Here is a 13,322-nt window from a genome sequence, read left to right on the forward strand (position 1 = left end):
TGGGGTTGAAGGACTGGACATGAGGCACAAGGTTCTGTAGATCTTTCCTCAAAATGATGAGCCAGCGGATTTGAGAAGACAGACAGACCTTAGATTGGTGGATGAAACAAGGAGGTTGCTGCCAAATATATTTAGTGAAAGACAGTTTAAGGCCCCTGGGGTGAAGGATTAGAGAATCTGATGCATAATCATTCAGAGGATCAAAGGTGTTGTGCTGGACAAACACAGAAAAATGATTCCATTTTGCCATACACAACCTCCTCATGGACAGTCCCAGTGCCACAGCCAGGATTGCTTGTGCATTGGGATGGAGCACGCAATTAACCGTTCTACTGCTCACTCTTCCAAAACATGAAGCTTTGGGTCCCAATGTCTGGATGAAGAATCAGCCCATAGTTCCAGGAAATGATATCTGGTGCCAATGGGAATTAGATGAACATTCTGTTCAACAGGTGGAGGTGTGCAAACCATGGCTGCCAGAGTCACCATGGATTAATGATACAGGTAGTCTTGTCCTAGCTGATCTACAACATACCCCGATAATCTGAGGAAATGGGAGAACATGTAAGACAGAGTCCCATTCCATTGGAGGAGGAACACATCTCCCAATGAGCCCACCTGCTTTCCTGGCTCGGGATCAAAAACTGCTGCAGACTGTATTGTTCTCAGACATGAAAAGTCTGATGGCCAGAGACCCCCAGATCTGGAAAACTTCTAGAAGGACCCTCAAATCCATCTCCCACTTATGAACCCCCTTGGTCTGCCTGCTCAGGGAATCCTCTGTGATACTTTCCATGGAGGCCACATGTATGGCAGTAAGAGGGTTACCCCCGTCAATGCATCAGTTCCAAATGTGCATCAATGCTATTGATCTGTTGCTGCCTTGCTTAAGCAGAATATCACAGTGGCATTAGCTGAGGCAACCTGGACGTGATGGTTCTGAAGGATGGGCTGGGAGGCAAAGAACACCTTCTGTGCTACCAGCAGCTGGAGATAGTTGATACGCTGGCACTGCTCCTGGATTGTCCAGATGGCATGTTTGGTGTCACAGTGAATTCCCCAGCACCAGGAGAAAGGTGGCCATCATCCCATGATATCTGGTTTTGGTGGAATGAAGCTGACCCTTTCTGCTAAGTTTGTCTGGTTGATCCACCAAGTAAGGCTGCAGTGGATGGTGGGTTTGATGAGCCCATGAACCGTGAGGTAGACAGGCAATTTGGTGCCACTGGTTGAGCCAAGCTGACAGCTGAAGGGCATGGCTCCAAAATTTGCCCTGAAATCTGTCTGCTCAGTTCTTCCAGGCCTGTTTGGTAAAGGCCTGATGTTGTGGGCAGGCCTCCATGAGCTGCAAACAGAAGAGGCACAAGGAATGCTCACTGGGCACAGGCAAACAGCTGAGTGCCTTGAGTGTCACTGTGAAAGAAGAGAAGGGAGAAGAAATGAAAGTGCTGGGTGGGAAAGATCAACAACAGAGTGGTGTTTCTTTCTACTTTGAATAAGGGTCCATTTTGGGGGGGGGGAAGGGAATAATATAATGGAAAGAGTGAAAGTGAGTTAGAGAAGCAAACAAACCCTGGGAAAAGATGAGTCAGAAAAACAAATAGTGAAATAAGAGAAAAGCCCTGAGGCACCCACAACGGTGGGTGGAAGAGTACTGAGGAAGAAGGCAGGAACCTTTCTTAGATATACCAAGGGCAGGAGGGGAGAGAGTCCTGCCAAACAAATCTAGCTAGGAAATTTTTCTGCCAACAGGCACAGTGACCATGAAAAACCAAAGAATCCTGTGACCCTTTAGATGCTGACTAAGGGCTTGCTGAGGAAAATATAAGCCAAAATTCTCAGTCCAGACATGAAACAATCCAGGAATGGAGAGTCCATGGCTTTTTTGGGTGAGTCCTGCTGGCACGTGGACCCAAATGGAAGTGACTGAGCCACATGCACTAGCCGGCTTGCTCGCTTACAGTAAACCAACTTTTTAAGAAATGGTGGCTCACAGTGACTTGTTCACTGGGATACGCGTTTCATTTAAAAATGAAAAAGTACCTGTGACTTTTGTTCCTATAACTAGAGGCAATGGAATTTCTTCTGGAAGATCTTTAAATTGGGATATATCTGCCACTTTTCGCTGTTGCAGCAGTCTAATTTTTTGCCTTTTCTGTTTTAATGCAGACCTTTCCTCTTCAAAGAATGCAGAAGAACATCTGCAAAAAAAATAAATGGACCTGTTTTAACATCTTTGCTCTGTATTCATTTATTCATATATCCTATCACTTATTCCTTAAACTGAAAGACTGTTTTTATAACATTTTTACATTTGGAGGAAAAAATCAGTATAATAGAGAAACAATGGTGGACAAACTGGGAAAGTCTCCTGTAAGACATCGTGTCCAAACTTAAAACTGTATGAGATAATTGTTTTATTTAATATTGATGGTAGTTAATGTATTCACATTCAATATGCTTAATCTTCCCCCTCAAAATCCAAGTATGCCAAAAAGAAATGCACCACCAAAGAAAGACCAGTATTAACCAACTAATATCACTACAGGCATAAGATTTTAATTATAAGGACTGTTTACAAATTGACTGTTAACAGTTCAGCCCAATGCATATTAACTGAGCAGTAAGTCCAGAGAAGGGTACCTCTGAATGTTATTTCTGCCCACACTTAAATCAATATGGAAATATTTGTTCCTTTGGTACACAGGGTTTGGAAAGTAACCAGTGGCACTTTTAAAAATCTGCAAGCTAGTTGAACTCATTAGCACAAGTGAGACATATTCCCAGCCCCTGGCCCAAGTTAATATCCTCGCAGCTGTGTTTTGCACCAACTGCTATTTCCAGGAACCATTCAGAGGTAGTCCCATGCACAGCACTGTGCAGTATCTATTGTGGAATAGGGAACTGAATAGCTATGGCCAGGCTATCTCTCTCCAGTAGGCACACCAGTCTCCGCTGGTTGAAGATGTTCCAGACCACTTCTACTGATCTGAATTTCTCCAAATGGCAAAGCTGATCTTTTAGGAAGTCAGCAATAAGAGAAGATAAGAACAATAAGAACATAAGAGAAGCCATGCTGGATCTGAGCAAAGGTCCATCTAGTCCAGGGTCCAGCAATCTGTATACATGGTAGTCAACCAGCTGCCCGCAGGATCCCTCAAGCAGGATAGGCACGAGATTTCTGCCTGCCCATGCTACCCGGCAAGTGGTATATGCAGGCATGGCACCTCTGGTGAAGGAGGTACCACCTGGCACGCAAGGCTAGCAGCCACTGATAACCTCTTCCTCCTCCATGAATCTGTCCAATCCCCTTTTAGATTGGCAGCTATCGCTTCATCTGGCAGTGAATTTCATAGTTTACACTGTGTGAATAAGTACTTCCTTTTATCTGTCCTAAACCTCTCAGCAATCAGCTTCATGGCATGATGTTGGGTTCAAGAGTTATCGGACAAGAAGAAAAATCTCTCCAACTCCACTTTCTCCACACCATGCATTATTTTGAGTACCTCTCTTATGTCTTCCCTTACTTTCCTTTTTCCTAAGCTAAACAATCTCAGTTGTTGAAGCTGTTCCTCATAGGGGAGTTGTTCCAGCCCTTGATCATTTTCATTGTCCTTCTCTGTACTTTTTTCAACTTAGTCATGTCATTTTTTAGGAAAGACAATCAATCAGAACTGAACACAATATGCTAATTAAGGGAAATAAGCTCTTGGCAGTTCTATTTTCTATTCCTTTACTAATTACGCCAAGCATGGAGTTTGCCTTTTTCACAACAGCCACGCACTGGGCTGGCATTTTCACCAAGCTATCCTATACAACCCCAAGATCCCTTTCTTGCTCAGTCAATGCTAGCTCAGATCTCACCAGCATATGCTTGAAGTTTGGGATTTTTTGCTCCAACATGCATTATTGTACACTTGCTTACACTGAACTGCATTTGTCATTTTGATGCCCATTCTCCCAGCTTGGAGAGAAAGGCTGATCATCTCCTTCATGAGCAGACAAACTATCCACCTTCAACTTCAGTTTATTTTCCCTTATTCAGTCCATTGCTTAACATGATCACTGATTTTGCACTTCTACTGTCACACCTGAATCAGATGCAAAGAAGAGAAAGAGCTAGCTGTCATCAGCAGATTGATCACTTCTACTCCACTTTGTGGTATGACCTCACTCAGTGGTTTCATACAGATGTAAAAGCCATGGAGGGCCAGCCAGAAGCCTGAGAGACCTATTGTATAAATGCCAAGAGGCCAAACAGGAGTCCCCTAGCACAATCATTTGGAAACGGCCCTCTAAATAAGAATGGATCTGCTGAAAGAAGCACGGCAGTTTTGTTCTCAAAGCAGACAGCGTATGCATAAGAATTCATAAGAACCACCACAGTGGATTAGCCCAATGGTCCATGTAGTCCACATGGTGATCACAGGATCCTGCAAGCAGGATATAAGTGCAATAGCATCTTTCCACCCAAGTTCCTCAGCAACAAATTCCTCTGCTACTGAAGGCAGCATATAGCTTCAGGACTAGTAGTTATTGATACCCTTATCCTACATTAATTTCTCCATGAACAATAGTACAGAAATCTGCCCAGACAGCCAAAAAGATTAACAGGAGATGTTCCCCAAGGCACCTTCCAACTTTAGGGAGGCTATTAGGGAGGCTAAAGCAGTTTCAGCATCAAAATCAGACCTGAATCCAGATTACAATGGACCCACATTATCAATGGATCCAATTCAATTCACCTTGAAATTGGATCATAATGACCTGTTCAAGTGCTTTGCCTAAAAAAGGGATATTAATGATCAGCTATTAGGCTAATTTGCATAGGAAAAATTCCCAAAACTCCACACCACTGGCTGGGGCTGATTGAAGTTGAAGCCAAAAACAACGGGAGGCCACGAGGTTGGGATAGGTTGAGATACAGGAGCTATGTTTAGTTATTTGGTGCAAAAAATAACAAAGAGAAGTCACATTATTTCATTTTTAATTACACCTGTGGAACATACCCTGTATTCTAAAATCTAAACTGGGACTTTAAAAAAAAAAGAATAATCGAGGAAAATTTCAAACAAAAGCCTTCACCAGCAACCCCACACAAAAAACCAGAACCCATTGCATGTCTGCTCAGAAGTAAGCCTTTCTGAGTTCAGTGGGATTTACATCCAAGTAAGTGTGTACAGTTTCGTAACCTAATTCTTCCAAACACTAATGTTTACCTTCGTGGCTTCCCCATTAAGCGTCTGATTTTCCCCCATTCCACTCTTGTTAATTTTCTTGTTTTCAGGTTAGGAAAAGATTCTTTTAAACAAACACAGAAGTCATTATCACCTTCAAACAGTGGCCTGTAAAAAAAAAAGTTGATACTCTGTCATAAGATACATTCAAGTGTTTTCAGAAAAGGTATTATGAAATTTTCAGGTAAGCATACCTACACATGTATTAGACTTTTAAATGTACTTTATCTCTCCACAGAACATTACTGAATTTTTCTACCTACATTTGTGCAGTATGACCAATTACTAATACAGGATTAAAATTAATAGTTCCAAAACAACAATTTCTTTGTTAGAATTAGAGGCAAAAATTGTTACAATTTTACTACTGCAAAATGTTTTGAAGTCAATGTAGTCTATTAGAAATGAAATATTTTTTATACACAGCATATATGAACTCCTCTTTATTCTAATTATTAAATGCAAGTTAAATTTGCAATTTAACTTTTAAATCTGACTACAATAATTGTTCTATTTTAAAATAATCATAATATACATATTGCCATTAGAAATAACTTCAAGATGATAAATGCTGTAATTTATCACCCAGATTGTTAGGGTGAAATGACATTAAGAACCAATATTACTAATATTTTTCAGCAACTAGAAAGCAAATAGCAATTATTTTTATACCTCTCTTAAATGTATACAGAATTACAAAACATTTTGTACAAAACAAGCGAATTACCTGCCAAGTTAACCATTTAAACAACATTATATTGTGACAAAGCTACTTTTGCCCCATTCTTCTTAAAAGTAACCTTCACTGCACAGAGTAGAGCCAAAAAAGCGCTCCACATTTAAATATGGCCTAAAATGATTTTAAATAAACAAATAGAAGTGACGTTGCTATATGAAAACACACATAGCTCAATTCTCGTAAGTTACTTCAGGTAATAGGGGGAAAATCACATACTTATCTATATTTGAGTAGAACCACTCATATATACACCATTTGTGTGCTTTAGGAAGCTTGAGTAAATTACGTAGCCTCAAACCAATCTTTTGTGATGCTTTTTTGTCTGGTGTTGGCATAGTTACAGTAAACTTCTAGAAAATAAAAACACAAACAGAGGTTACTAACACATGAACATTTAAATTTAAAGTGAAATTTTGTCATAGTAGATTTGAATCCATATAAACTGGGGTTGCTAACTTTGAGGCAAATTTAGCTTTAAAACAAGGGCTGTGCCTTTTGTGATTTAAAATGACTTTAGAAATACTCTTTATGGGAGAGACACAAATCAATTCTTTCAGAATCAAAATGGTAACATTTTAATTTAATTTTAAAAAATTAATTATAAGTTAGCTTATCTTTCTTTTAAAAATGCTTGATTTAAAACATTTGAATTTAATGCAAACAATGCTAAAGATCACAGCTGTAAGAATAATCTCTTAAAACAGACTCTGTGAGCAGTAGTTAATGTTGCTGCTGGGCTAGCAGAAAAAACTGCCAGCACACTGGGGAAAGTAGTGTTTGTTAAGCCAACTGGCAGTTAGCTAAAGCTTCCAATTCTGGCATGGAATAAGTCAATTGAGCTCATAGAAGAGAGCTGCACTGAACTGACCCTTTCCAGAAGTGGTAGTTTTGGATAGTAGGTTGTGATAGCAAGTACAGGTTTTTCATTATGTTAGTAAGATGTGTCCAGAGCTGGTAGAGTGCCAGTATTGAATCCTGCACCCAACTACAGTATAAGCCACATTCACCCTGGTCCAGCTAAGGAGAACCTCACATGGAAGTGAAAATTAACTCATAATTAACTTTTTAAAATAAGTTCCAAACTGATTAAATCAAACTAGTACATCATATCAATAGTATTTCATAGCATCTATGGATTTTTACTAACTGTATGGAGACTGTAGCTTTTGTTAACATAAAACCAGTTTTAGTTATAAGAAGCCACAATGAGTCTTAGCTTCACACACTTCCCTGTGCCCTCCCTCTTTCATGTCCAAGAGATAGAAGTTCAGAAGCTTTCACTTCTGATATTAAACAAATCATAGTTCCCCACAGTGTTCAAACTTGAAGAACTATGTTTGTTTGAACTCCGATAAGTGAGAAAAATAATAATCAAACCACTCTTTCAGATTCAGGCTGGTTTTCACCAACCAACCAGTGAGTTTAAACAAAACACGTTTTTCTGGATTTAGACACTATGATAAATTGTGGTTAGCTTAAAAACTAGCATCAGAAGCCTGATCTCTCAGTCTGATGTGTGAAAGAGGAGGAGCGGAGGAGGAAGATGTGAGCCCAAGCCTTTGCACACATTGTTCAGATGGTGGGAAATCATGGTTTTCTATTATGTCTGAACCTGGCCTCCTCCAGAAGTATTTGAGCTTTTCACATTAAATGAATACTATGCAACAACATCAACATGGAGCAAATTGGATATTTTACTGGAGTGGGAAAACTTTATCTAATGAAAGAAGTCCTGTTGCAGAAGCAGAAAGATTTTTCTTGCTTTTTTTTCTTTCCTCCCCCTTCAGCCTCCTTTCCTTTGCATTTCAGAAGGTTTTAAATACCATGGAATAGCTTTCAGAAGAGTAGTAATGGCTGAAGGAAGAATCAACGAACTTTGCTTCCCCAATTCCATTGGCAGGAATGTGCTGAAATGCTGTTCAGGCAATGCTGTTGTCAGCAAGAGCAAAGCTTGGATCCAAGTCGTAGTCTTTAATATAATACATTTTATTTGTTGTTGCTGTTGTTGTTGTTAGTTGCAAAGTCACATCCGACCCATCGCGACCCCATGGACAGCATTCCTCCAGGCCTTCCTGTCCTCCACCATTCCCCGGAGTCCACTTAAGCTCACACCGAGTGCTTCAGTGACTCCATCTAGCCACCTCATATATGATATGACATATATAAGATGTTTTATACTACTTTACATTTTGTTTCCTACATTTCATTGGGCTGTTGGTAACTTATCCTGGGCTCTCAGGATAGGCCCAGACAATTATAAGTGGAAACTCAGAAAAAGGCATCTCGGAATGAACATGACAAGTTTATGGATAAACACACCTGTGGAACCATTGTAACTCTCTGATTTCTTTTGGGGGATCTTGTACTCATTTGTCTTTCTTCTTCTTCACAAAATGAACGACTTCTTTTTGAACTTCTGAAGGGCTGGAGAGATAAATAAACAAACAGCTGACTCAATAGTGAAAGATTTCACAATGTCCCTTACTACAATACAACGAATGCAAGATAAGCAGCCAGAAGATGTTTCCTTTCACATCCTCTTCCTTAATCTACGTAGTACAGTTACATAGCACAATTACTCTAGAGACTTTTACTTCCCCTCTTATTTCACTGATTTTGGTCTTAGCTGAAAACAGCATGTTTTCAAATATAACTGAACAGCTTGCTTCCAGTGTGGGGCTTTAATATTATACTTGATGCACTGGAACAGCTATTGGTATCCCTCAGTCATTCTGCTTGAGCCTAACAAAATCAAAGACTGGGCTGTAAGAGGAGTTAAACTAGTGCTGCCATGTAGATGATGGTCTGTCATCACATGATTGGTTTGTCTAATGTGCTGATTAAAGCAATTCTGGTTCTCAACTACTTCTCAGACTTAAGCTTTAGTTGAAGATGCTAGAGACAGAAAATTTGAGATTTCAAAATGTAGCTATATGTTTTAAATTAAATAGCAGGAAATATGTTCTACTTGTAAGCTATAGACACTCTGAAAACCTTAAGGGTAGCACCAATTTCTAAGATTCTAGTGACTTTTGAAAGGTCTTATGTTCTCTTGTACCTAAAACACTAAACATTAGGAAGTGAAATTAGTTACTTCTTATTCCTTATTCTCAGTGAAAGATTCCTCTCTAGTGTATCAATTAGATGATGATAGCATCCACCGAGCACTACTAAAAATTATGTAATTAAGCCAAAGGAAAGCACTTTTAAGTGTGCCTTCGTGCCAATGGAAAACTTCTGCATAGATTTACTTACCTCTACCCCTATTTCATCAAGGAAGCTTTGGCTTGAGGGTACTCTAAAAATCAACTTATTTGGCTACACATTTAGTTGTTTTAAGATCTCATCTCAGCTTAGTATACCCTGAGCTGTGTTATGCTAGACAATCTTGGGAAGCAATAAATCTCAGAACGAGGCACTTGCCCTCCAGATTGTCTCAAAAGGTTTGGGACCTTTTGCTGGAGTTTAACACACATGATCAGCGAGAACAAGCCCTGGTTTTGCATTCACACAAACATACACTGCACTTACCAAGGAAAAGGAAAGTTTACTCATCATAAAAATATACAGCAGGCACAAGCTTTTGCTCCATGTGGTCCAGACAGCAAATATTCACAGTACATCCTAATCTCACGCTATATTTCTAAAAAGAGAGAGAGCTTCCTACCTAGCATAGAGATACTACCAGAAAAGGGGAGGGGGCAGAAGGCATTACCTTTCGTACAGCAGCAAAATTTGTGTGTCCAGAACACTTGCAAAGGAGAGTAGGAAGAGAGAGAATCTCTCAACCATGTGGCTTATGGGAAAGATGAACTTCCCAAGCTTATGCTAATTGTTGGAGTGGGGCTTGATAGCTTCTTGATGGCCTCAAGAGTTGTTCCTCTGAGTAAGAGGTAAGTTCCTTCCCTGTGTTTGCTAGGTGTCATAGATTTATTTATTCATTCATTCATTCAATTTGTATGCCACCCCACTAGCTCTCTGGGCAGCTTACATCATATTAAAATCTACAAACATAAAACAAATACAAAAGACAACATGACTCACAACTTTATCCAATACATGGAATGAAATGTATTGGATAAACTTCCCTCTGTTATGACAATAAAATCATATATAAGCTATGAGAATTCAATAAAACCAAAATCTCCCAGCGCCACCTGAATCCACTTGGATCCATCATCCTCCGAGTGGACCAACTTAATTGGTCCTGCACCCCTGCAGAGGGGAAAATATAAATATTTTAAATAATAAATAAATGGCGCCATTAGTTCAAACCTCAAGAGGAACTGATCTGATTATGACAGGGGTAGATTTTAGCTCCCCAGTTTCCACATCATCAACCTCCTGTCCAGTTGAGAAGATCAGGTCTAGAGTGTGACATCTCACATGCACTGGGCTGCTGACATGTTGAGACAGGCCCATGGCTCTCATGGTTGTCATGAAGTCCTGAGCCACACCAGCATCCTGGAGGTCCTTAACATCAGGTCAGAGACTACCTCTGCCAGCTTAGGCATGGAGGCTGCTGGGCAGGGGGTGTGCAGTGCACCAGCAGGATCCCTAATCTGTCTCATTTGCCCAACAGAAGGTAAAGACACTTCAGACCTGCACTCAAATGATCAAGAAGCCTTGAGAGGGAGATGGAATCATGATGAGCAATGGCCACCCATACTCCCTGGCTCTCAAGGTAATGCTGGTGCTGTATTGAGTATCCAAGGCAAGCAGAGCTGGGACAGAATAACTCCCCCAGCCATGTCCACCCAGGTCTCAGTAATGCATGTCAGGTCAGACCCCTGATCCTCTATTAAGTCATGGATCAGTATGACCTGGTAAGAAGGGTACAGGAGAAGCGCACTGTGCAATTAGAGTGTTTCTGGCATTGCCATCATGTAACCCTGCAGTGGCAAGATCCACTGGAATGGTGGTATGAGAAGCTTTCCTGAAAGGAAGGGACAGAGGAGAAGTTTCCAGATTGGTTTAAACTCTTACTTGGGCAGATGCCTCATTCTCAACTATAGTAGAAAGTTATTTAGAGTTCATACTGTTAAATTACAGAAAAATAATTGCACCTCAAAGGCTTCATCTAGAGTTTGATAAACAAAAGAAAAGAGGGAAAGGACCACCTCGTGACAAAAATATCTGAGGGGCAGCAGGATAGTGGAAGCACTTGTAGAAAGCCCTTTAATTCTACTAGTTCCATGAAGAAAGGAGGCAGATAGGTCACATGTTCTCCACAGCTGGTGCTGTAAAGCTGCTTATCATGAATGTTCTGATAAACTGGTATAGTACAATGTAATGGATAATTGTATAACCTAGAAAACCTTGATTCAAATAAAATCACAGCCTGAATTTGCAAGGTAATCTTAAGCAAACCACTAGCTCTTAGCCACAGCCATTTAGTTTAAACAATGCTGTTCTCACATGTACACAGGATTCCTGTCTTAGCTTTCATTATAAATGTGAAACCTTTGAAGTCTCTCTGATGTTTCTGAAAGAACGGTCTGTATGTCAGTGAAGCCAGGAAAAAAAGAGTTTCTGCCTCCCCAAATGAAAAACACTAAAGAAAAGCAGGTCTGGTCCTGGTCAATGCCTGGATGTAAGCCCAACCTGGAACCCTGCATAAAACACCTAAAGTTGCAAGATGTAAGCAAGGTGTATATATATGTACTAAATAAATGAAATAGATAAAAATTACTTCTTACCATTTCTACAGGAGCTCCTGCATTCTTGCCCTTCCAAATTGGTGTTTTCTGCAAAGAACTGAATTTTTCATTCCATGTATTGGATAAACTTCCCTCTGTTATGGAAAAATTATAAATAATAAATATGGTCCTCTAAAATCAAAACAGAATATTCCCTTAGAGAGCCAGTATAACATAGTGACTCATGTTGTAGCTCGCCCAGGGAGCCATGTGGCTAGTGGGGCAGGTTAGAAATCAAATAAATGTTAGACTAAAATTCAGGTTCACTTAGCCATGAAGGCCAATGAGTGACTAGGACTTTGATTCTCAGCCTAACCTATTGCACAGGGTTGTTGTGAGGATGAAATGGAGAGAAGAATTAGAATCAGGTAAGCTGCCAGGGAAAATGTGAGATAAATAAATAAATAAGATAAACATAGAATTTCTAAAAATCCATTACAAATATAAAATCAATGTTCCTAATATACTCTTATACATAAATCATGGCAGCATTATATAAAATATGAATACTTATCAATTATTGATTATATTTATGAATCTGCTGTTAACTGATTCAAGATTAGTGAATTAAAAGTTTTTTTAAGTTTGTTGTCACACTATTTATTGCTAGATAATTTTTCATACTGTTGTCTTCGATATTGTATTAGATAACATTATACTCTATATGATATTGTGAGACATTTTGGGCTTACTTTGCAGGGAAAGTGGGATGGAAATAAGTCATGATGATGATCTTAAAAACTTATCGTGAAGCCTATGAAGGTAGAACTTTTCTTAAGATTCCTTCAGACATCTTTCTGAAGCATTCTAATATATATTTACTTTAAGGATTCAATGTTCATTTACATCATGTGTTCATTTTCAAGAATGCTACAATTGAAGAAGTTTTAAATGGCATGTCTTACCTTTCAAGCTAACCAAGGCTTTTGCTGATGAACCTGAAATAACAGAACTCAATAAGGTGACAGAATTTCTCACAGTGTACTCAAGAGTTTTTGTTGGACTTACATCTGGTATTTTACAGGACAATCCTAACTTCCAAATATTGATGGCTGCAGAAAGTAAAAAGTCATGTTGGTGGCCCCTGCAAGCCTTCAATGGGAATCTTCACTGTAAGAGTAGGTGTACATTATGTGGGTGCGGCTGGATTTTGATTTGCTGGATCCAAAGCCACACCATTTCCTAGGTACTCCAGCCCTGAAACTGGCAGAGAAAATCCCCACCACCACTATAAGTGTTTATGGGCATGGGGGGTTGTATCCACTCCATGAAAAGTTTGGTGAACCCACCCTCCCATTCCATCTGCCCTGGCTAGCCCAAAGCTGGCACTGCTGGGGATGAGACTGTAGATCTGCCATTCTGTTCCTCCTTGCCACATTTAGGGTTGCTCTGCTCTCCATTTTTCATTAATCAGGAAACATTTGAGGATCTATGCCTTATATATTTAAACCAGTTTCCAACCCGTTCCTTAATTCAGTAAAGGGGCAGGAAAAAAAAAGAAGCTCCTCACAAACCTGAGATGATTGTAGCCATTCCAGTTAAAGTTTGAAGTGTAGAAATACCAGAAGCATAGCAGTATTAAGGTCAATTTGGAAGTAATGTCATAACATTGTTCAACACTACAGGAGCAAACCCTGCTGAATCCCC

At 39.8% G+C, this 13,322-nt stretch overlaps 1 protein-coding gene across 1 annotated transcript in view; it reads right to left on the reverse strand.

Annotated features, from left to right (window-relative positions):
* LIN9 (lin-9 DREAM MuvB core complex component) overlaps positions 1 to 13,322 on the reverse strand; it is a 35,790-nt gene that overhangs the window by 20,342 nt on the left and 2,126 nt on the right. Inside the window, exons 2-7 of the mRNA XM_044436001.1 lie at positions 12,581 to 12,613; positions 11,676 to 11,770; positions 8,296 to 8,400; positions 6,193 to 6,326; positions 5,220 to 5,345; positions 2,044 to 2,201 (exon numbers count right to left, since the gene is read on the reverse strand). Of these exons, the coding sequence (XP_044291936.1) occupies positions 2,044 to 2,201; positions 5,220 to 5,345; positions 6,193 to 6,326; positions 8,296 to 8,400; positions 11,676 to 11,770; positions 12,581 to 12,613 (651 nt within the window). The remainder of the gene's footprint in view (positions 1 to 2,043; positions 2,202 to 5,219; positions 5,346 to 6,192; positions 6,327 to 8,295; positions 8,401 to 11,675; positions 11,771 to 12,580; positions 12,614 to 13,322) is intronic.

This window comes from Varanus komodoensis, unplaced genomic scaffold (genome assembly GCF_004798865.1).
Source record: "Varanus komodoensis strain SLA01 unplaced genomic scaffold, ASM479886v1 scaffold1, whole genome shotgun sequence".
NCBI lineage: Eukaryota > Metazoa > Chordata > Lepidosauria > Squamata > Varanidae > Varanus > Varanus komodoensis.